This window comes from Sceloporus undulatus, chromosome 3 (genome assembly GCF_019175285.1).
Source record: "Sceloporus undulatus isolate JIND9_A2432 ecotype Alabama chromosome 3, SceUnd_v1.1, whole genome shotgun sequence".
In the NCBI taxonomy this organism is placed as follows: domain Eukaryota; kingdom Metazoa; phylum Chordata; class Lepidosauria; order Squamata; family Phrynosomatidae; genus Sceloporus; species Sceloporus undulatus.
The window spans coordinates 253,309,933-253,335,649 of record NC_056524.1 but is presented as its reverse complement, the minus strand read 5'-3'; the positions used below and the strand labels follow the sequence as shown (position 1 = coordinate 253,335,649).

The 25,717-nt window shown below is 42.7% G+C and overlaps 1 protein-coding gene across 1 annotated transcript in view; it reads right to left on the bottom strand.

Moving 5' to 3' along the window:
- The window catches only part of LOC121925983 (multiple epidermal growth factor-like domains protein 6), a 94,032-nt gene that overhangs the window by 54,817 nt on the left and 13,498 nt on the right, over nt 1–25,717 (bottom strand). The window contains 6 exon segments of the mRNA XM_042458539.1: nt 1,404–1,535; nt 10,076–10,205; nt 10,946–11,016; nt 15,481–15,615; nt 17,791–17,919; nt 18,833–18,961. Of these exon segments, the coding sequence (XP_042314473.1) occupies nt 1,404–1,535; nt 10,076–10,205; nt 10,946–11,016; nt 15,481–15,615; nt 17,791–17,919; nt 18,833–18,961 (726 nt within the window).

Genomic DNA, 25,717 nt, shown 5'->3' with positions numbered 1-25,717 from the left:
TATTATTATTATTATTATTATTATTATTATTATTATTATTATTATTTTATCCTTGTAATGAGCTATGTGTTTTAATACTGCATTAGTTTATTTCTGTTATAATGCTCCCTTTTGTATGTTTTTAATTATACAGTCACCCCTCCAAGTCCACAGACTTGAGATCCATGGACTTGAAAATTCACGGAGGGGTGACTGCCATTAATGTCAATGGGGTGCATGCCCCGCATATATGCACCCCATTCAAGCCTATGGAACCCACAAGGTGGGGGGGGGATTTGGAACGGATCCCCTGTGAGTTCCAAGGGCCAACTGTATTGTTCTTTTAAATTCTAAACCCACTTTGAGTTTTAATTTTGGAAAAAAGCATGATGATGATGATGATGATCCCCCCCAAAGTAATTTTTCCCTAGTTTTGGTGTAGATATTGCCATTCTGAGGAAATATGGACAATGCACACAATGTGGTATTGGGTGTTGAATTCAAGTTCCTAAAAGGCTTCTTCTTGGGAGGGAGGGGAGTGTGGAGGCAAGCAACTTTCTTAGAGTGTTTCAATGCATCTGAGGCAGTGGATAGTCATCCACAAATGTACATACTGTACTAAAATAAAGCTATTAATTTAAAGAGGAACCAGAAGCCTTCTTTTTCTTTCCTTTCCATTCTTTTAAATACATACAAGTGCATGTGTGCATGTGTGGACTAAGCACAGCTATCTCTTTGGGGGTGAGGAAAATATTTCCAAACATATATTTTATGGTTATCTATGCAGGCAATGCTTGTTTCCTATCTTCAAGAAACCATTCAGAATTTATTTATTTTTTAAAAATAAATTTTAAAGGATCCCCCCGCCTTTTTTTTTAAAGGAAAGAAATGGGCTAAATCAATTCCTGGGAGGTAAAGATGCACAAATGCGTTGTTTCACTTTTTGTCATAAGAGCTAATTGGCACACTTTTTTGGTAGAAAAGTAGAGTATGACTTTGATACAGGCCAAGTCTCCTTATCCTAAATTCTGAAATCCTAAATATTCCAAAAACCAACACTTTTTCAAGGGTGGCTGTGATAATGACATCTTTGCTTTCTGATTCAGTGTACACATCAAAATCTAAAACATCTCAGGTCCCAAGTGTTTTGAATAAGGGAGATTTAACCTGTACAACAATACATAACAGGAAGCTCCATGCCTCAATGACATGCTTGGTTGGGGGGGGGGATCCTCTCTTTTAGAGTATATATATTAAGGTAAATTTCCTGATGGGCTGAAATCTGAGTTCCTACAAGTAGACTCCTCTACATCCTGCAAATAATACTAGATCGACTCCCTCCTAGATGCATGTATCAGCAAAAGCCATTTCCACTCCTTTATTCTAAAAATCACTACTTCACCAACAAATGATTAATGGCTTACTATGCTCACAATGTCTCCCAGTATAACCTGCTTCACAGAAGCAAATGCCAGTAACAGGGTCACAACTGCCATCACCGTTACTGCAGTCACATACACTTCCACAGAGTTGTCCCCAGTAACCAGGATCGCAAGCTGCAAAATAATACAAAGTTTAACAATGGATGTAACACACTCTATCATTTTAGGAATGTTGTCTTCTTCTCTACAACCTTATTGCAATTCCTATCATCATTCCTTATTACTGGCTTAGGAGGCTGTGAATGGTGTAAGTTAGTCCAGCAACATCTTGTATTCCCTCTATTGCAAAGATGAAAAAGATTTCATGGAGCTGTGAGTACAAGGGCCAAAAGGGACTCTCATTGGAAATGGCAAAGTGGCAATTTGTGTGTATCTAGAATGTATCTAGAATCACTGAGGCAATCCTGGGAACACATAAGAACATAAAAAGAGCCTTGCTGGATTACAGCAAGGCCCATCCAGTCCACTATTCCAGGGGCCACCTACATCCTTATAGTAAACCCATAATCTGGATTTGGATTTAAAATCCCAGACAGCAAATCCACTGAAGACAGTGGGACTTACTTCTGAAAAGACATGCAGAAGATTAAAATCACAGCTGCCCTTATTTTATTTTTATATAAAATTTATTCAAAATATACCATGCAAAATCTTACAACCATAAGACAATGGTATAAAGAATTTCAAATCATTGAAAATCCTTCCTTAATAAAATTAATAAGGTATTCCTTATTAAGGTTTTTCACAAACAGCTGTTCTTCTTGCTGAATAAACCAATAAGAATTGCTAATATAGAGGCCTGCCCCTCAGTTTAAAATATAGCCATTGTTAAAATCCATTCATTCATCAGGAGTATAATGTTCCCCTAAGGTAGATGTGGGAAGCATCCTACACACCTTCAAGGCTAAAGCAAGAAATGTTTTACAACATAAATGGGCCTCCCATCAGGCCCAATTAGAATGGCCAATGGTGATAGAGTCCAACATAATTTGGATATAATTAGATATATCTGTAGTTCCTGCTACAGAGAGGAGGAGGAGAGAGGTAGCTGGGCAGCCATTTTGAGTGGTGACTGTTTAATTTAAAAAAAAAAAAAACCTCTAGGGAGAGTGTGCTTGTTGCAGAGGGGGTGGAGCTTCAGTGAGTCACATTTGTGAGTCACTAGGGGGTGGAGCTAGCAGACTAGCTCTATATCACTCTGCCATGGCCAGCCAAGAGCAGGTCTTGGAGGATGAGCCTCCTTCAGAGCAAGAGCTAATTGAGGCTACACCAGGGGCTAATCCTGCTCTACCAGGTCCCAGCTGTGATCTCCCAGCCCCAGAGGAGGAGGCTCAGCCAGGTCCTAGTGCTGGTGGGATTCCTCTTGAGGTGCAACAGCCTAGTGGTGACTCTGGGGAGGAATCATGCCTGGACGTGCCTTCCTTTAAGCAAAGAAGGGCTGAGAGTGCTTGCAGGCATAGATCCAGGAGGATTGCAGAGAGGCAATTAGCAAATCAGCCTCAGGTGGCACAGGGGAGAGTTTGTCTTAATTAAGGAGCAGAGAGACATCAACTCAGTGCCAGAGTTTATTGCATGATCCTTTGGTGTGATTGCTGCCTGCACTGGCTCCCTGTATCTTGACCCTTTGTTGCCTTGACTCTTGACCTTGGAATGGACTGGACTGGACTCTTGCTACTTCTGGCTGCCCTGACCCTGGACTGGATAGACTACTCTGACCTCTGTTTTCCTGACTTCAGCTCTGGCTTTCGGCTTGCTCCTTAACTATCACTCCTTGCAGGTTTTTGGACTACTTCCAATTGCTGTGCTAAGCCATTCTTATCGGCTTTGTTTGGGTGTGCTGACTGCAGTCCAGGACACACTCCTCCCAGAGCCTCTCCAGAGCAGTTCCTGCTACAGAGAAGAGGAGGAGGAGAGAGGTAGCTGGGTAGCCATTTTTTGTCCAAGGAGATCTACAGCAGAGGCGGAGTTGATTGAGCTCACTGCCAGAAATTGGCGAAGCATCAGGGGCTTTAACGTTGGTGTTTTCTGTAGGGTTTTTTTTAGGAGGAAGCCCCCAGTCCTGTTCCAGTTATTTCCTAAGACTTTTCAGTATGGACACTGACGGAACCACTGCAGTCACCTGCAACACTTGTGGGATGTTTGTCTTCTTGCCTACAGAAGTGGAGAACTTAACATGCACCAAATGCAAGTTGGTAGCACTCTTGGAGGAGAAAGTACAGCAGCTGGAGTCCAGAGTAGCTACACTTCAGCATACTAGGGAGCAAGAGGATTTCCTGGACACAACAGAACTAACGATCTTGGATGAGTACCACACAGAGGAAGTTGATGGGGCAGAGGACATCACTTCCCATACACAGGAGACAAACAGCTGGAGAAATGTCACACAGAGAAGTAGGCCAAGAAGGGATTGTTCTGGGAGCTTGCAGCTAGAGAATCGATTCGAAGCTCTTTCCCTTATCAAGGAGGACGAGGAAGAGCAGCATGGTCAGACTTCAGGGACAGAGCAGGGGAGCCTGAGAGTCCCACCCGAGGGAACAGTAGTTCCTAAGTCTTGGAGGAGGCGTGTGGTCGTAGTGGGGGACTCCTTGCTGAGGGGTACAGAAGCAGTGATTTGTAGGCCTGACAAGATGTTTCGAGAGGTATGTTGTCTCCCCAGGGCAAAGATCCGTGATGTGACAGAGAGGCTGGCAAGACTGGTCAAGCCTACTGACCAATACCCCTTCCTTTTGGTCCACGTGGGAACCAATGATACTACAAGACACGGCCTTCAGAACATCAAAAGGGATTACGAGGCTCTTGGTAGGAAGCTGAAAGAGATGGATGCACAAGTTGTCATCTTGTCTCTTCTGCCAGTGGAAGGGCATGGTCCAGGAAGGGAGAGGAAAATAGTGGGTGTGAATTGGCTCTGCAGATGGTGCTGCCGAGAACGCTTTGGATTCTTCTATCATGGGCTGCGGTTCCATGAGGAGAGACTTCTTGCAATGGATGGGTTGCATCTTATGCCAGTTGGAAGAAATGTTTTTGCCAACAGTCTCAAGAACCTGATCAGGAGGGCTTTAAATTGAGTTCCGTGGGGGAGGGAGACAATATTAAAGAAGGTGAAAGGAATGGCAAAAATAGTCAAACTGACATAGAGGAAACAAGAAAAAAGTGCAAGGACCCAACAGTGAGAGGCAAAAAAACTTGAACAGGCAGCAAGTAAAGGGGACCCATGGTCTTAAATGTCTCTAAACTAATGCACAGAGCATGGGAAATAAGCAAGATAAACTCGAACTCCTAGTACAATCGGTCCTCCTTATACGCGGATTTGCCATGCGTGGATTTGAGCATACGTGCATGGCAAATCCGGAAGTTGTCCCCAATGGCGGCCCCCACTCCGCCGCCACCGCCGCCGCCAGCACCTCTGTGCAAGGGCCAGGTGGTGGGCTGGAGGCCTCTTGGCCTCCAGTCCGCCACTCGGCCCCTGCATCGAGGTGCAGGCGCCGGCTGCGGAGAAGGGGCTGAAGAGGCCCCAGGCACTCGGCCTCCTCCTCCTCCTCTCCACTGTGCCGCCACCGCTGCCAGGAGAAAGGCCGGGTGTTGCTCCTGGAGGCCTCCAGGAGCAGCACCCGGCCTCTCCCCTGGCAACGATGGCAGAGAGAGGGGGCCCCTGGGCTGGTCCTCCAGCGCCAGAGGCCTCCCCTCGTGCGCATCCAGGGTAAAGCCGGTTGCTACTCCTGGAGGCCTCCAGGAGCACACCCGGCCTCTCCCTCGCAGCCATGGCGCGCGAGAAGGGCTCCTGCGCTGGTCCTCCAGCGCCAGAGCCCTCCCCTCCACGGTTACAGCCAGGGAAAAGGCCGGCGCTACTCCTGGAGGCCTCCAGAGCAGCGCCCGGCCTTCCCCCTCAACAATGGCGACGGAGAGGAGCTTTCTGGCCTGTTCCTCCAGCGCCAGAGGCCTCCTCTCCGCCGCCACCGCCCAGCTGCCAGGAGAAAGCCAGGCGCTCTCCTGGAGCCCCAGGAGCAGCACCCGCCTTTCTCCTGCACAGTGGCGGCACATGGAAAGGAGGAGAGCCATTCAGGAGCCTTCAGGGGCCAGTGGCGGACTGGAGCCAAGAGGACTCCAGCCCACCCCCCGGCCCTTGCACAGAGGTGCTGCCGGCAGCGGCGGCGCGCAGAGGGGGCTGAAGAGCCTCTGGCGCTGGTGCTCCGCTGCCGTGCCGCCGCCACAGAAGGGCCAGGTGGCAGGCTGGAGGCTTCTTGGCCTCCAAAACCCCACTCAGCCTCCCCCCACTCTGGCTGAGGCGGCGCGGTGGCAGCGAGCGACGAAAAGGGTAAGAATGGGGGGAGGGAGGGAGGAGGAGGAGGGATTGGGTGGAGGGGGGGGGGGAGGGAAGTTTTCCCAATGGTGGCCCGTGCACGCGCGCCGCCATTAGGAACCGCTTGATCGTTGTTTTGTATATGCGGTGTGGTGGGGGGGGGGGTGCCGGACACGTTTCCCTGCGTATACCAAGGATGCACTGTACAACAAACAAATATATATAATCGGCCTCACTGAAACCTGGTGGGATGATGTCTCATGATTGAAATGTGGAAATAGAGGGGTATAACCTTTAGAGAAATAGCCAAACAGGAAAGGAGGAGAATAGCACTATATGTCAGAGATATTACACCAGTGAAGAGATCTGGACATCAATCCTGGAAGCCAGGTGGAGAGCATCTGGATAAGAATCAAAGGGGAGGGAAACAACAAGGATGTTATGGTGGGAGTCTACTACAGACCCCCAAGTCCATGGAGGAATTGGATAATGCCTTCTAGAACAGATGACCACACACTCAGAAAGGAGAGATGTATAGTGATGAGAGACTTCAACAATCCTGATATTTGCTGGAAGTTAACTCAGCAAAATCCTCAAGGTCTAGCAAATTCCTCACTTGCCGGGAAGACAATTTCATGGTCCAAAATGGGGGAAGAGGCAACAAGGGTGTCAGCTATTTTGGACTGATCCAACCAACAAGATGATTGGTTAATGGTGTGCAAGTGGTGGGATCATTAGGTGGAAGTGACCCTGTTTCCTGGAGTTTGTTATACAATGGAAAGAGAAGCCAGGCATAGTCAGACACGCATCCTAGACTTTAGGAAGTGGATTTCAGTAAACTAGAGAGGTATTGGAGTGATCCCATGGTCAGAAAACTAAAAGATAAGGGATGTCAGGACGGATGGGACTTCTCCAAAGGGAGAACTGAAGGCACAATTTCAAACAGTTCCGGTGGAAAAGAAAATGGGAGGTGTCTCAAGAAACCAGGGTGGATGACTAAGGAACTTTCACGGAGCTAAGTTTGAAAACGGAACATGTATAAGAAATGGAAAAGGGGGGAAATCACAAAAAGGAATTCAAAGAAATACAGCATTTGTAGGGGAAAGTCAGAAAAGCTAAAGCGCAGAATGAACTCAGGCTGCTAGAGATTAAGACAATAAAAAGGGCTTTTTTGGATATGTCCACAGCAAAAGGAGAAGAAGGAAACGGTGGGCCACTGCGTGGAGAAGATGGAAAATGCTAACAGAAGACAGAGAAAAGGCAGAATACAATACTCAACACCTTCTTGCCTCATCTTCTCAGAAAAGGAAAAGGGTGCTCAACCGAGGATAATGGAGCAGAGGAAAGATAGGGGAATTTCAGTACAGAATTAGTAAAGAGATAGTAGAGGAATACCTTATTAACTAAATAAATTTAAGTCTCCAGGACCAGATGAACTACATCCAAGGGTATTAAAAGAACTGGCAAATTAATATCGGATCCATTAGCATAATCTTGATAACTCCTGGAGAACAGGAGAAATCCCAAGACTGGAGGAGGGCAAACGTTGTCCCCATCCAAAAACGGAAAAAAGAGGATCCAACAATTATCATCCAGTTAGTCTGACATCAATACCAGGAAAGATTCGGGAGCAGATCATTAAACGAGAGGTCTGTGAACACTAGAAGGCAATGCACATAATCACAAAAAGTCAACACAGGTTTCAGAGAAACAAGTCATGCCAGACAAATCTGATCTCTTTCTTTTGATAAAATTACCAGCTTGGTAGATGAAGAATGCTGTGGATATAGTAATCTGATTTCAGTAAGGCCTTTGACAAGGTTTCCATGATATTCTTGCAAACAAGTTTGTAAAAGGTGGGTAGACAAAGTAAACTGTTAAATGGATCTGTATAGTGTCTAGATCAAGGGAGTAATAGTGCCACTATATCTCCTCTGTTCAGCCCCCACCTGGAATAGTGTTCCAGTTCTGGGCACCCAATTTAAAAAGGATGTTGAGAAACTGGAGCGTGTCCAAAGGAAGTGACGAAAATGGTGAAGGGTCTGGAAACCATGCCTATGAGGTATGACAAAGCTGGGATGTTTAGCCTGAAAAAAGAAGATAAGAGTTGATATGAGAGCCCTGTTTAAATATTTGAAGGGATATATTGAGGAGGGAGCACGCTTGTTTTTTCTGCTGCTCCAGAGAACAGGACCCGAACAATGAGCAAGCTCCAGGAAAAGAGATTCACCTCAACATTGGAGGAACTTCCTGACAGTAAGGGATGTTTGACAGTGGAAGAAAGTCCCTTGGAGTGTGGTAGAATATTATTTTATTTTTATTATTATTAAAATTTATTTATATTCCACTTTTCTCCACAGAATCAAAGCGGATTACAACAAAAATATTAGATACAAAAAATAATCATACAGTAAATATAAACCAGGATAGAATCTCCTTCCTTAGAGGTCTTTAAGCAGAGGCTGGATGGCCATCTGTTGGGGATGCTTTGATTTGGATATCCTGTATGGCAGGGAGTTGGACTGGATGGCCCATTGCGGTTTCTTCCAACTCTGATTCTTTATATGAAGCAATATCCGGATTGAGTAAAAGTGTTGCCCCTGCCAGATTATCCTGTGATTTCTTCTGAAGAATTAGTATGCAGATACTTCCTGTGAATTCAAGAGATTATATAGCCATCATGGCAAACAGCTATTGATAGACTGATATATAGATGGGAATCTTCCAGAAGTGTTTACATATTTCTGCTTGGAAGGGGGTTGGATATAGATGGTTCTGGTAGTCTCTCCCAATTCTAAGATTCTATGATTGTCACCTCTTGCTTTCTTACCTTTTATCAATGAGTCCACTATCCTTGTGTTGGTGTTTTGTATGTACAGTCCCATGGTCTTTAGAGATTTCAGTTTCAGTTTGCTTCGGAAAATTTATAGTTCATCTTTGTAAGTTTCTTCTTCCCATGTATCATGTATCCTTTCACATTTTTATATAGATATTCTGTATATTGTTTCCATTTTTTTTTAAAAAAATGTCATGATTGTGAATTATGCTCTTTTGACTTCAGAGCACCCCTAACCTTGGCTTAAATTGCTCTTTGAATTCCCAGATGTTGTGGAAGAGGTCTCTTGTTCTTCCTTTTTTGTTGTTGGCTTCTATCTTTTCTGCATTGATTGTTATAGTAGTTGTCTTTGTACTTGCACACTAATTGTTGGGCTATAGGATTCATGGTTCTAATTTTGTTCCTGTCCCCGTTTTCATTTTTTTCTCATCTTTCTTTAATCGCTTGAAGCATTTTGTCTGTCATCCACTGTTTCATCTCCTTTTTGGCTGCAATCATCCTCTTTCTGCATTCCAGAAGTCCCCGACTTCTGTCTTCTCATTCTGGGTCAACAAGGCTTAAGAGTGAAAATCTTTTTCTCACACTTTCTTCAAATTTGGTTGGAAAGTTTTCTAGATCATATTTTGGCATAATTATTGATTTGGCATTCTTCTTCAGCTTTTTTCTAATCTTGGATATTAGTATCTCATGGTCTTTATTGCAGTGTGTGCCTGGTTTTGTTTTTGCCACAAAAATGGAGCTTCTCCATCTTCTGTTGCCTATTCTGGAGCTTCTCCATCTTCTTTAATCTATTTCGTTTTTGTGTTGGCAACCTAGTGATGTTCAAGTATACAGTTCCCTCTCCAGTTATATGAAGAATGTATTTGTGATTAATGGTGTAGTCGGATGTAACCACTGCTTAACAAGTCAGGTAGATGTGATAATTGATGGCAAGTTATAATCTTCTCCCTACAAATGTTCTGATTGCCATCATTTGGCAATCCAGAGTCGGGGAGGAAATAAACCAAGATGTATATTCCCAACTGAGGGACTGTCTTTCAGACTCAAGTCAGTGCAGATCACTCTGTTGTTGAGACAAACATTCCCATCTTCCTGTACCAACACTGGGTATTAGCCAGTTAAGCTGCATTGCAAATTGATGGGCCGTATGTGTGTGTGTGGGAGGGGTGGTGGAACTGGTTGTCAATCTGAATGCTGAAAGCACAGGGTGTGCTTGGAGGAACTGGAGCACAGTGATGGAATAAAGTACTCCTATCAAAAGCTTCTCTGGCTCACCAGTCATCGTTCTCCATACTTCAGACTTAGATAATTAAGGATTATCTACAGCCAGGCTACATAAACCAATAAATACACAATTTCAGAAGCAATAAGATTAGCAGGGATATATATATATATATATATATATATATATATATATATATAGTTAATTGCTTAAGAAACCAGCAAGCTAGTACTTCAGGATTTCGATTATGCTTGATGAGACAGAAAAAGCAGGTGTCGATAATGGAGACTTTGACTTACGCTGCTTGCAGTCACGGTCAATCCAACCCGGGGGACATGAGCATTCACCAGTGATGGGGTTACATGAAGCATTGCTGTTACAGCTGCATTGCAGCAAGCATTTTTTTTCCATGGTAACCAGCGGGACAAGCTGAAAAGAGATAAGTCATGCAGTACTTGTCAGTTAGATATATGAACTCAAACAAAGGCATGAGAGAGAACACAGTGCTGGTCACGATCCACTCATTGTGGATCACTAAACAAGAGGTGACCTGAAAAATCATCCTGCCTACAGTAGGATGATCCACCCATTACTCCCACTTGCATCACATTTCTGTGGAAATTACTGTTCCTTTGTTGCTATTTTTAATAATGTAATTAATTGTGTTGTGCAATGTGCCGGAATTTCATACCTGTAGAAATCACTGCTCCTATTTCACTATTTTAAGACTATTTTATTGTGCTTTGATTATACAGAAATCCAATCAGATTTTATGGTTTATTCTGTAGAACTCCTGGTCCTGGGACAGTAAACTAGATCTGGGGCTATCCAGATGATGCACCTGGTATCCTGTGATATGTTCCCTTCTTGCCCTATTTTTTTCACATTAGAATTAAAGTGAAATCACTTGTGCTAGTCACTTGTGAGCTTACATATGCAATTGCTTGTGTGTGACAGAGATCATAATCAGAGAATAAACATGTTTCTTTCCATGTTTGCTGCTCCCACTCTGAATCCTAATTGGGTGTCATAAACAACACTTATACCTTTGCATTCTAGTTTGTTAGTTATCTTTAGAGCTTATACTGATTTCCCTCCAAAGGGAATGACTTGTTCATTTTTCATACATCTCTGTTTCTCCCAACCCACGCAGAAACACTCATACTTACAAGCATTACAGTATTTTCCAATATAGCCAGATGGACATTCACACACACCAGTCTCTTTGTTACATTGTCCTCTATTCTCACAGGGATCACAGGCAAAGTGACAGTTCACACCCCAGAAGCCATCAGGGCAATCTAGAAAGAAAGAAAGAAAGAAAGAAAGAAAGAAAGAAAGAAAGAGAAAGCAGGGAATATCAGATTATAATTTTCTAAGAATAAGACAAGACAAACTTGATTGTGTGTGTTGATGAGGGCTGGCAGGGGCAGAAATACCCACTTTTCAAGTATTGATGAAATGATTTCTCCCATTTCAGAAATGTGCCACATATTTTTACAGGTGCTTATTGGTAACAGAGTCCGAACAATCATTTCCTAGGAAGCATTCATAATCTTAGAAGGTTTCCAGATACTCTAAATTCATGGAGAAGTTGGGGATTTAAGATCTCTTCAGGGTCTGAATTGGAATCAAGATTTACACTAATCCTAATATGGAGCATAGACAATTTCACTTTTTGGAAATCTAACCTTTGGGATTATATAGCACTTTAGGATTCATATTAAACATCTGAGCTAAGTGTTTTTAAAAACAGGCCAAGAGACAGGGAATGTGGATTTGACAACAAGACAGACTGAGACATCCAAAAGCTACTCCTGTTGCAATTGAAATGAAAATACTCATGCAATTTTCAGCATAAGGACTATTGACTTGCAAAAATACCCAATTTAACACACTTGTTCACTAAAAGACTATTCGTGGACTTTAAAAAACAAGCTTATCCTGTCACCATGTGTGTGCATGTGTGTGCGCAAGCACACACACACACACTATTAGCAAAGGCATTTCTAACATTGATTTTAGAAAGAGATGAGGGAAATCTGGCTAAACCTTCTTGTCAGACAAATTTTGTAGACTTATCTCCTAAAACCCCTAACCAACATGTCATTCTGAAATGTGACAGCAACCTGCCATTCTGGTTCCCACAGAGGGCTATTTAGACAAAAATAATGGGTCTCCTGGCTTAATCTAGCTCTTCCTCTAGTCAGCAGCTGAATGGCATCCCACTTTCTACCAGGAACCAGCAACAAATCTCACATCCACTCCTGTGTCCAGTTACTCCTTACATTGTTTCTGTCTCCTCTTGCTTATGGCTGGGGTTCCCAGATCTCAGGGTCTGCATTTTCACCTCTGATTATTAGTGCAAGGGGAAAGAATGTCAGGATGAATGCTGTGGTTGATGCTTAACATGTTATACTTAATGATATCATGAGGGTCTGCCCCTGGCAAAGCATCATCTCTACATCTGAGGAATGGACCTGAAATCTCATAGCTTGGGATAGTCCAGACTTGGCAACCCAATTTAGGGGCCTCAATAAATCTCATGGCTCCTTAGTGCATAGTGCATAGTTTGCACACACACACACACACACACACACACACATCCTTTATCAGTAATCACACTGGCCTTCTTCCTTTTTATAAAATTTTATATTTTTGTAACAGTTTGTTCCTGGTTGCAGATTTTCTTTTAATTTGTATCTCTCTCCTCTTTTTTTAACTATTTGAAATGGGGTATCCATAATATATACACTACTCAGCTGAATGCTAGTAATCCTGTTGGTCTCCTTTTGAGTCACGCTGATCCTTATCATGTCAACAACAGAATAAAAGATCCAGGAGAGGTTAAAAAGCATCTGCGGGTGTGACCAAAACACCATCAAGTGTTTGCAGAATATGTTGTCTGGAGATTTAGGGGCATCTTGTTCTTAATTGAGTATGGTTTGCTGCATGCATTCAGATGTGTATGATGTGTCTTGATGCCTTCGGAATAGGGCAAATGAGCTTGAGAATCCTTTCCAACAGGACTGAGCAACTCTGGATGGTTTGGGATATTTTTGTTCTTTTTGAATAACCCTCTCAATGAAACTGGAGGTAGCCAGAAATCTATTTCTGGCTTTAATATTCACCTACCCCTTTTCACTTTAAAAAAAGGCATGAATCATCCTTTTAACAGTTTAACATTTTTATGTAGTTTTGGGAGAGTGTAGGTGGGCCCCTGACAAACTCAAAAACAGGTGATAGAGGTGCCAGAATTTTCCATTCAGCCCCTACTCCATCTTCAAAAACATACAGAAGTTGTAAGTTTCTCCAGGCTGGCCACGGATATTTGCAGTCTACAGTTTCATGGTCTCACAGGCACTGCAGAAATAATCCAGTTTGGCACTACTTTAACTGCTATGGTTCCATGCTATGGAATTCTGGAGATTGTAGTTTGTTGTGCCACCCGAACAGAGCACACGTAACTGTGGTGACAGTGGTTGTTGAGTCAAATGCTTTCATGGCTGACATCCATGGTTTTTTGTGGGTTTTCTGGGCTATGTGGCTATGTCCTAGAAGAGTTTGTTCCTGACATTTCACTAGCTGGCGCACACACACACACACACACACACACACACACACACGAGTGGACCATTGGTATCCACTGGGGTTTGGTTCCAAGACCCCTTTGGATACCAAAATCCATGGCTACTCAAATCCCATTAAATATAACAGCATAGTAAAATGGTGTCCCTTATATATGTGTTTGGAATTTATATATTTAAAAAAATGTTTTCAAGTCATGGACTCTGTGATCAATGGCTATGGAATCAGAAATCTCACTGTTTTGAGCAAACAGAATTCTTTGAACTCACTAAAACACATGTGTATCATTTGATCTTTCTGTGTCTAATTTCTATCAGGTTTGTACAGTAGGTGGGCCTGTTGGCCAGGTCAGCAAAAATGGACACATTTTACACTTACTCATGAGGATCCTACAACAAAGGGATAATTGGAATATAAATTATCTGCTTTTCTTTTACTGTCATTAAGCGGAGTGATGTGATCACCACCCCAAGCCACAAATTCTGGCAATCATGAAAATTATTTTTTTCATGTCATCAGTTTCAGGGTGCCATCCACTGCCATGTATATCTGAGACAAACCCTCTCACAAGCCCTCTTTCAGACAATCAAAATGCAATCATAATAAACTGCATAACTGCTCCTCTTTCACAATTCTTAGCAGTATGCGAGGGAAGAGTCGCAGACACAAGAACTCAAACAAAACAAGTCTGAGGATGCAACCACACTGCAGATTTAAAGCAGTTTGACAGCACTAACTGCCATATCTACAGGATCCTGGGATTTCTAGTTTGGTGAGGTATTCAGTATTCAGAGTGCTCTGGTGCCTCCCCAAACTACAAATCCAAGGATTCTGTAGGATAGAGTCATGGCAGTTAACGTGACATCAAACTGCTTCAATTCTGCAGTGTAGATACATCCTCAGAATTGTTTTGTTTGAGTTCTTGTGTCTGAGACACTTCCCTTGTATATTGCTAAGAATTACGAAAGAGGAACATATTCTTAGTTATGCAATTTATTATGATTGCATTTTCATTGTCTGAAAGAGGGTTTGCTTCGGATATAATTGTTAAGGAAAAAGCAACATGGGACATACAGTAAGAGAAATAAAACTTGTATGTGAGAGTCAGAATGACTCAGCAGAAGCCAATAGAGAACCACACAGGTGTGAATGGTAAAGCAATTAACAGGTCCTGAGTGCCAAGGACAAGAAATGCATAGTGGATAATTGGACACACCTGACAATTGTTAAGTGGTCAAGGCTGAGATGTTGAAATCATTAATTGTGGGATGAACAAGGAGAACCAATGGGAATAATGTACATGCCTACTGGGTGGAAACAGACCACAGTAGGTGGTGCCATGCTTTGGTTATAATAATGACTATGGATCCCAGTGCATTTTGTGGGTTGTAGTTGTGAGTAGTTGGATTGGAGAGTGAGGAGTTGAGTATTGTTTGGAGCTGTGTATATAGTAGATTAAAGTAGATCTTTTATATAAGTCTACTGAGTTGTCTGGTGTCTTGGGTGAAGCTACAAGAATCAGCAGGACCCTGGTGAAGAAGGGTGAAGACTTCTGTGGAAGCAAGAGTGAGAAGGCTTGGAGAGTTTGTCGGGGTCTTCAGCCTGTTCTCTGCAACTCTTGCAAAGATACAACAACTGGCCAAAACTGGTCAGCGTGGTGCACAACCAGGTGGTGAGTTCCAGGCCAGGTGAAGAGTCACAACTCCCATCATCCCTGACAATAAAAACAACTTGGATGACTTAGGCAATGACTGAATCCTTATTTTACCAATAAATTTGTCTGACTAAATGTTTATGTGTTGTTTTATTTGTGTTTCACAAGGAAGTCAAAATGGCTTATGAAACAAACTGAAAAATAATTTATTTCATAAAACACTCAGCAAAATGAGAACCATAGCACACCTGAATGCTAGATAACAATACCTATTGTAAGAGCCATTTTAAACTGCTATTCTAAACATTTGGTGTTCACTAACAACAGCTGGGAAGGAAAATAAACTTTCTTAGAAACTTGGGTTTTTAACCACAGTAGAGAAGCACGCAAAACCATTACAGAATGCGGGAGGAATAAATAACAATGTGGAGAAAGAATCAAGCCATATAGGGAAATGCCTACTTTTTCCACACTTGGTTCCTTCATAGCCTGGTTTGCAAATGCAGGTACCATTTCTGGGATCACAGTTCTGAGTGTTCTCCTTCACACACTGGCACTCTGCTGAGCAGCCAGATCCATAGACCCATTTGGGGCATGCTGAGAACAGATTAAAGAGAAACAGTGATATCATTATTTCACTGGTATAGTAAAAGTGGTCCCTGAAGATTCAGACAGGAAGACAGGCAAGCAGGTATTACTTTTGGGTCCCCCCACGTCCCAAAAAGAGATCTTAGCTACAAGTAACTTATCATACTGGCCTAACTATAATTGTTCCCATCTACAGAATATTTACATAAATATTGATTTACTATCCAGAAATTGATTGAATTGGTCTACTCTAGTTGGGACTAGCAATTGGATTTTGGTCATGAACTTTAGTCAATACAGGTTGCAATCCGATACACCTTTAACCAGCACTAAGTCCCACTGAGCTCAATGGGTCTTACTCATATGTAAACATGCACATGATGTTATAAGTTGAAGATACGCACAACCAAAAATAGACTGTACAGTGTACTGCACTGTCAAACTGCCTAGTTTTGTGTATGGCTAAAATTAGGAGATTTGAAAGAAAACATATAGTTTGCTTTTAGGTTATAAACATATACTTTAAATGAGGGACCACCCTGTGTATGGAACAGGGCCAGCCCTACTATTAGGCAGAATAAGGCATCTGGCTTAGGCAACAGAATTGAGAGTGATGAAAGGGAAGCAAATGATTTTTTATTTAATTTGAGGCTTTCCACTCTGGCCCTACTTTTCCATGGGCAAACTATGTTTGAGGCAAAAAGCTATGCTGCATATGATCTCCCATGTCAGACAGTGTTTTCCTGAAGAGCCAGACAAAATGTGTCAAACAACTACTGGGCAGCAGCAGTACTGGGGGGAATGACACTGGTGGAAGATCTCTCATAGTTATCCCGTAGCTGATGCTTGTTAGTACTGTACTGTGCAGAAGGAGACATGATAAACCCCTTTTAAATGTCTTTTACTGGGGAAAACCTATAACGAGCCATCAAAGAAGCTGCAGTCTTGAGTTTGCAAGACCTAAACAGAGCTGTGGATGACAGGGTTTGATTGATTGATTGATTGAAATTTTATTTCTATACCGCCGTTCCTACGATCACGGCGGTTTACAGACAATGCAAATATAATACAATACAGATTAAAAGAAACAAATATCCCAATAAAACACCCCGATTAAAACCAGCATAACTATTAAAATCCATATAGAATCAATCAAAATTACTAGAGAGTTAAAAATCCAATGCAATACAGAACAACAATACTACACACAGTACACATAGGGGGAACAGTCAGGACATGTGGGAGAAAGCTTGACGGAATAAATGAGTCTTCAGGTTCTCCTTGAACGACTCCAGGGAGGGGGCTGAGCGGAGCTCTTCGGGGAGGGCGTTCCAAGATTGCGGGGCTGCCACTGAAAATGCCCTTTGCGCCGTTGATACATATTTTGTCTTGGGTGACTTGGAGATCTCTCCTGCCTAGGTTCACCATAAGTTTACTTGGTGACAATTTGGTGCTTTACTGCCAGAGATGTGAAGAAATGCTTGAGGGACTTTCTGCTCAAGTGCAAAAATGACCTGTTGGGGCAAATTAGCTTACAGTTGTAAACTGCTTAGACCAGAGGTAGGCAACCTGCGGCCCGCGGGCCAGATGCGGCCCGGCAAGGCCTTGGGACCGGCCCCAGCCTGGTCCTGCCGCCGATTGCCACCGGGGCCTTTGGGGGGCAATTGTCTATAGAAGCCTCAGAAACATGCATTTATACTAACATTTTTTAAAAAATCAGCAAATTTTTTCGCATGCCCTCCATTTTTTTAAAAAAAGTGTCTTCCATTTGAAAATGTTGTCCTACATTTGTCCTGGTTTATTTATTTATTTAATTTTTAAAAAAATTATTTAATTATTTATTTTTTGGCTTCGGCCCTCCAGTTGTCTGAGGGACAGCAACCCGGCCCCCGGCTCAAAAAGGTTGCCTACCCCTGGCTTAGACAGTGCTTAAGTGGTATGAAGTGATATATAAATGAAGCTTGTTTGTATTTGTTTGTTTGTTTTAGAAATATTTTCTAAAATTAATTTTCAAGCTGTTTCAGATTGGGGAAAAAAGAAGTGTGTGCTCATTCAAACAAACAAACAAACAAACAAACAAAAACTTCTATGCACCCTAATTGATAGACAGACTTTGCAAGTGTCATGATTTTTTTTTAATCCACTAGATACATTCTTTACTGCATTTGGTATTACTTGACTCACTTAGATGGCAGAAGCGACCATACAGCCCAGGATCACACAAGCAGGCTCCATATAACCTGTGGCAATATCCATTGTTAGCACAGTTGCATTTCTTGTTACAATGCTTCCCAAAACGTCCTTTGGGGCAGCCTGATATATATGCAGCAAAAAATAAAAAGACAACACAGTGTAATTATCATCTAAGATCAATATGGGAAAACCTCTCTATTTATTATGAACAGCAACATGTTGAGGGAGAGTCTCTTCATTACAAAGGCCCTTGTCAATGGATGTTCATTGCCATGGTTTCTGAGGTTGCAACAAGATGCATGACAGCAGTCATGTAATGTTTATGGATGTTCCACTGAGTTACTATCCCAAAAATGTTGCAGAAGAGCTAAGGTATTGGAACAGAGATACACATATTTATCATCATTTCTAATATGGTGTTCCAAGAATCCCATTTTCAATGCATAATTATCATAGTACCTAGTACCAGTGCCTGGGAAAATTGGTTCTTTGGGTGAAAGCTTCTAGAATTTGCAGCTGGTGAACAGAATCCCCTAGCTCACTGGAGAACTCTGGGGGTTGCAATCCAGAAAGTCATTTTTCAAATTTTGCTGTCTCTGGAACAATGGTCCCCATTGCTCCCAGTTTCTGTGGCTGCTCCTGCGCCTGCTTGATATAGGACCAAGTTGGCAGCCTTTGAATTCATTAGGAGCCTTTGATGGTGTGCCATCTTACCCTTGTAAGTTATGGATGTTTTTCTATATTGTGTGTGTGACAAGAAAGACTCCAGATAAATGTCACAGGAGGTACAAAAAGACATTATAGTAATTTAGGAACAGAATGGTGTAGAAGCCAACACAAAATTGAATCTGAAGGGTATAGACTCTACAGTCCAAGATGACTGTTCAAGAGTTTGTACCATCACTTCCAGTCACACATATAACTATTCCATGTACATGAGCTTTCAAACTGTGGCAATTAAAGAAGATAAGCATAAGCAATAAAAAGAACACTTAGCTGGAAATGAGGCAAAGCAAAACAATAAAATCCTTACCATCCTCACAAAACTTTCCATTAATTCCTGGTGGGCAGTAACACTGTCCTGTTACTGGGTCACAGGAGCCTCCATTCTGGCACCTGCAGACGCTGCTACAATCTTTGCCATACATCCCCATAGGGCAAGCTGTAGCCAAATATGTACAAAATGAATAAGCAATGAAATCTAATCACATCAGGAATAAAGAGACACTGCCCTTCAGCTATTAAACTGAAATGAGACAAAGCTTAGAGAACAGTCTAGATTTTATGCCTTGCTGTTTCCATAGATAATAATACTTATCAGCCTGTTATTGTTTGTTGAAGAAGACTGAAAAATGTCAGCTTGAAATAACTATGTAATGTGAAGAGTGTCATGAATTGCTCAACTGTGAACACATCCATTTTTTCCCCATTTGAATCTTACCACGTTCTGGCCATAGCTTGGAAAAATTCCCTTTGCAGATTACAATTTACAGCTCACAGAATCCTCTAGTGACTACAGGCACTAGCATCTCACAAGTTTTTCAAAGTCAGAGCTCTGGTTCTAAAGACAATTGAGACTGTGGGTAGATATCAAAGCAAATGGGTGAGTGGACTTTGAAACTCACTTTCCAACTGCACACACTAATTTTTGATGGTAGATGACATCAGCTAAGACTGACATCTGTCTAGACAGAAGGGTGGTTTATTGTTGCCACTTCAGGAGCACTTTGGCTTTCTGTCACTTGCGACGAAAGTATATAGGAGCTGAAGAGAGAATATGTGTCAGACAACATCCTTGGGTCATCACTTCCTGCTTCTCTGAATACAGTCAGATCAGCCTGATGTCAAGGCAACTCAGGGTCAATCTAGTAGCTGATTAAACTATCAAAGGGGCTTTTCCATCACAGAGAGTATCTGTGTCTTGCAGTTGCAGATCATCCCCAGTTCAAAGTAGTATTCAATAATTTTAAATCTTTAAAAGGAGATTGAAATAAATGGAATCTGGCTCCCAAAAGAAATGAAGACACACATTGGAGCAGTTTAATCACTTCATGCCAGGTAGAGACTGCTATCTACATTCTTCTTTCTCTGTCATAAATGACCCAGCATGGTGCAATACATGGGTTTTCATTCTATATTCCAAGGAATCTAAAGGTCCTTCATAAACCTAATAAAAACATTTATTAATTTATCAGGACAGGATACGGAGTTGAGACTGCCATGGTTGCCTTAATCGTGTGAAAGGGATCTGGGAGTCCAAGTAGACCACAAGTTGAACATGAGTCAACAGTGCAATGCGGCAGCTAACAAGGCCAATGCGATTTTAGGCTGCATCAATAGAAGTATAGTGTCTAGATCAAGGGAAATAATAGTGCCACTCTATTCTGCTCTGGTCAGGCCCCACCTGGAATACTGAGTCTAGTTCTGGGCACCACAGTTTAAAAAGGATGTTGAAAAACTGGAGCCTGTCCAAAGGAGGGCGGCTAAAATGGTGAAGGGTCTGGAAACCATGCCCTATGATGAACGACTTAGGGAGCTGGGGATGGTTAGCCTGGAGAAGAGAAGGTTAAGAGGTGATATGATAGCCCTGTTTAAATACTTGAAGGGATGTCATACTGAGAAGTGAGATGACTTGTTTTCTGCTGCTCCAGAGACTAGGACCCGGAGCAATGGATGCAATCAAGCTACAGGAAAAGAAATTCCACCGCAATATTAGGAAGAACTTCCTGACAGTAAGGGCTGTTCGACAGTGGAACACACTCCCTCGGAGTGTGGTGGAGTCTCCTTTGGGGGTCTTTAAGAAGAGGCTGGATGGCCATCTGTCGGTGATGCTTTGACTGCATGGCAGGGGGTTAGACTGGATGGCCCTTGCGGTTTCTTCCAACTCTATGATTCTATGATGATCTCCATCTGGGCATTGACAGGGAAAGTGTGACCCTGTTGGTGCTCTTGGACATCTCAACGGCCTTCGATACCATAAACCATGGTATCCTTCTGGAACACCTGAGGGAGTTAGGTACTGGGGGCACTGCACTCCAGTGGCTCCATTCCTACCTCTCTGGCAGATTCCAGATGGTGAGGCTGAGGGACAGCTGCTCGTCTAGGAGAGAGCTGGCATCTGGCATCCCTCAAGGCACCATTCTATCCCCCATGCTGTTTAACATTTACATGAAGACGCTGGGAGAGATCATCTGGAGACATGGGGCACGGTATTATCAGTACGCTAGTGACACCCAAATCTATCTCTCTATGTCTCCGACTGCTGCAGTGACTAAGGATGGTATCTCTCCTCTGGACGCCTCCCTTGGGCCGGTAATGGACTGGATGAGGGAAAACAAACTCAAGCTGAATCCAGAGAAAATGGAGGTACTCACAATAGACCCAAGTCCAGGAATGGAATTTTGTCAATCAGTCCTGGATGGGGTTACACATCCCCTAAAGGACAAAGTTCACAGTTTGGGAGTACCCCTGGACCCATCTTTACAGTTATCATCCCATGTGCATATGATGGCCAGGAGTACATGGTACCAACTTCAGTTGATACACCAACTGCGTCCCTACCTGGACCAAAAGGACCTTGAAGCAGTGGTACATGCACTGGTAATCTCTCGTTTAGATTTCTGTAATGCACTCTACATGGAAACACCTTTATACCAAGTTCGGAAGCTTCAATTGGTGCAAAATGCGGCAGCCAGATTGGTCTCTGGAACATCTAGGTCAGACCATAAAACACCAGTATTAAAATCTCTTCATTGGCTTCCAATCAGTTTCCGGGCACAGTACAAAGTGTTGGTTATTACCTTTAAAGCCCTACATGGCTTGGGCCAGGGCCAGAGTTACTTGAGGGAACGCCTATCCCTACGCAATCCGCCCCGCACTCTCAGAATATCCGGGAAGAATTTATTAGAGCATGTAAAGACCAGGTTAACAACTTCCCACAGAGCATTCACTGCCGTAGCCCCTAAATTGGGGAATGGCTTGCTGGAGATCCGTCTCATCACCACCTTAGATGCCTTTAAGAAGGCACTCAAGATGGATCTCTTCCGACAGGCCTATCCACCCAAACTGTTATAAGAGATTCAAAAATGCTCAACCTCCATTTGTAATAGTATGTATTTTAGATAACGATTTAATTTATGCATTATATTGATAGTGGTGTTATTGTTTTACTGAGTGTATTTGATATGATACTGTTGCTTTTATTGTTGTAATGTTGTTTTTATTGTAGTAATCCCTCCTCGATCTGCAGGGAGAGGTGGGAAATATAAATAAAATTATTATTATTATTATTATTATTATTGGATTTACATTCAATTTTTCTCCCAAAATGGAATTCAAGGAGGCTAAAATATCTGGCGATATCTTTGACAATGGCAGGTCAGTTTCTGGAAACACATGCTATCCATTATAATAATAATAATAATAATAAATTTTATTTATATCCCGCCCTTCCATGGGTATGATCAGGGCGGCGTTCAAAATATAAAAGACATTACAATACAAGTTAAAATCCAATAATCAGTTAAAAACATTACTACAAAACAGGAACAGGAAAACAATAAAATAGAAAAATCACATGGCAGGGGCAGAAGAAAATAAGAATTAAACATCAATCCAGGGTCAAAAGAGGAAAGAGGGGAAAAGGGGCAGGAAAATAAATGAACAAATTAAGGTGGGAAGGCCAGACGGAATAAGTATGTTTTTAACTGTTTTTTAAAAACAGCTAATGAGGCGGCGGAGCGAAGCTCTACAGGGAGCTTATTCCAGAGGGGAGGGGCAGCAGTAGTAAAAGCCCTCTGTGAGGTCCGCACATGATTGGACCTAGGGACCTCCAACAGTTTAGTCCCGGAAGTTCTGAGTGTGCGAGGCGGATTATATGGGGAGAGGCGGTCCTCCAAGTAATGTGTAGATGCAATAAAATATTGAACCTAGGTTCAGTTCATGTGGTGTCTTGGAAGATCCTAATATACTGCCCAACATCTCATATTAATGAAGAATAGGGATGGAAAGAATATTTTGAAAATTTCCACTCAAAATGGTGGGAAAATGTTGCTCAAGTGTTGGGAAACCCTGATGAAAAGAATCCTGGATAAAAATCTTCACAGCTGGAAAGAAGACTATAGAAATAGAAAGAGTTTTCTCTATCCTTGGGTGTTTGTGGGGAGGTGTTTCACATGTCTATGCAACAATATTATTTTCTATTCATATTATTCTCCATTTTCTATACAGAGAATGCTGTTTTCTGTGCAGAAAAGGTGGTTTTCTGCACAAAACTTACATGTGCATTTACCAGTAGTTCCTAACTAAAGTATTTTCTAAACAGAAAATATTTTTATACTATTTTCTATACAAACCTTCCCCCATGAATTTTGGCCAGAATAAGTCTTCAAAAACTGTGTAAGAAGAAAATTGCTAAAGTTACTAACTGCTTCCTTCAAGAACAAAATTAGCAAAGAATTACATCCCTACCAGAGAATGCACACCAGAACACAAAACTGGAATTTATAGAGGGACACTGGCTATTTCTTCAATGGGTAAATAATTCTCTTAGGTCTCCACTGGTGTAACAGAAAATAATTCTGGATTTGGATAGGGAAAAGTGGTATTTAATTTCTCACTAAGCCATCAAGCTAGTTATATATGGTCCTGAACATGTCTCTTTCTCATACTCTAACTCATAGGGTTGTTGTAGTGATAAAATGAGATGATGGTGTTACCTTAATATTTCATCTTTTCCTTAAATTGTGACTCAAGGCAGCTTACAGATTAAAATAAGTGCAATATACCAGTAGTTAGAACCAGTACAGTAGTTAGAACAATTCAACCAATTAAAAACATTAGATTAAATTTTTAAATTTTAAAACTCTTTAAAACAAAAACGAAACAACACCCATATCAATATGTGAAGGTCTGGTGGCAGAAAAAACATTTTTATCTGCCGTCAAAAAGAAAGCAAAGATGGAGTCATCCTGGCCTCTCTAGGGAGGGAGTTCCAGAGCTTGGGAACAGCCACTAAGAAGGCCCTCTCTTTTGTTCCCACCAAACATGCCTGAGAGGGTAGTGAGACAGAGAGAAGGGCCTCTCTGGATGATCTCAATAATCTGGGGAGCTCATACAGGGAGATACAGTCCTTCAAGTAGCCTGGATCCAAGCTGTATAGAGATCTTGTAGTGCCTTTGAAACTAGGAGAAAGAAGTTGTTAGCATAAGCTTTCACAGAAGTCTATGAAAGCTTATTCTCCCAGCTTCTTTCTCTTTGATAGTCTCAAAGGTTCTGCAAGATTCCTTTGAATAAAAACAAGCAACTCTAAAGTACACACCCCTAGTGTGCCATAGTGTGCATGTCAAGTTTCAGTGTCTTGCTTTCTTGAAGCTATAGTTAGACTGACAGACCAACACACAGAGAGACATACAGAGAGAAGAACACACAGTCCTTTATAGTGTAGTTTGATTTATTTCTTCCAGGTGGGGAGCTTTTAGCTTTCCAAACTCCATGACTGTTGGATTCCATGGCTGTTGGTCAGGGATGATGGGAGTTATGTTCCCTCCTACTTTTGGAGGGTCACAGATTCCTCATTTCTGATTTAGTTAGTTTACATCTTTATCTGTAAGACACCTGAAGTCTTTTGTCAGAAAATGGCAACCAAGAAATGCAAAGTTATTATCACTATTATCATCACAATGACCTTGGTTTTATAGTTTTTCACATGACACCATTATAGCTCTATATTCCACTTTTAACTGCCATGGTTCTACCCCACAGAATTCTAGGAGTTGCCATTTAAGGAAAGGTTAGAGAGCTCTAGTTCCTCACAAACCCCAGGGCTCCATAGAATGCTGTCATGGCAGTTAAACTGGGATATAGATTTCCCTTCCTGGCTCCAACGTTGCTCCAGCATGGCTCAATTATTGCTCAAAGGTGGCGGAAGTGAGCGTGTCTGGAAGCCAAGTGCGCTTCCTTAATTGTCATTCAATTATCACTCCCTCCTTAGCATTCCTGAATCATTCCTAGGGAGCAGATTTCCTATGAATGCAAAGTTTGCGTTCATAGGAAATCTGCTCCCCTTGTGACAAATCAGGGATGCTAGAGGAGACTCCGTCCTCCATAACTGCCATCGACCGGCCTGAGAGGGAGGTCACCAGGCAGGTCCAGCTCCATCAGGGCTAGCCTGAAGGAAGGAGACTCCGCCCTCCATAACTGCCATCCGCCGGCCTGAGAGAGAGTTTTCCAGGCAGGTCCAGCTCCATCAGGGCTAGCCTGAAGGAAGGAGACTCCGCCCTCCATAACTGCCATCCGCCGGCCTGAGAGGGAGGTCACCAGGCAGGTCCAGCTCCATCAGGTCCAGCCTGAAGGAAGGAGACTCCGCCCTCCATAACTGCCATCCGCCAGCCTGAGAGGGAGGTTACCAGGCAGGTCCAGCTCCATCAGGGCTAGCCTGAAGGAAGGAAACTCCACCCTCCATAACTGCCATCTGCCAGCTGAGAGGGTGTTCTCCAGGCAGGTCCAGCTCCATCAGGTCTAGCCTGAAGGAAGGGGACTCCGCCCTCCATAACCGCCCTTCCGCCAGCTGAGAGGGTGTTCTCCAGGCAGGTCCAGCTCCATCAGGGCTGGCCTGAAGGAAGGAGACTCCACCCTCCATAACTGCCATCCACCGGCCTGAAAGGGAGGTCACCAGGCAGGTCTAGCTCCATCAGGGCTAGCCTGGAAGAAGGAAGAGCCCTCCCTCCTGTTCATCTGCCTTGGTCCAGGCCTCAGGGGGAGAGAAGAACCACTGGACCTCATCCCCTTTCCCTCCACCATTCCCTTCTCCTTTTGTTTCGTGTCTTTTAGATTGTAAGCCTGAGGGCAGGGAACTGTCTGATTAAAAATAATAATTGTAAGCCGCTCTGAGAGCCATTAGGGCTGAAGGGCAGGATAC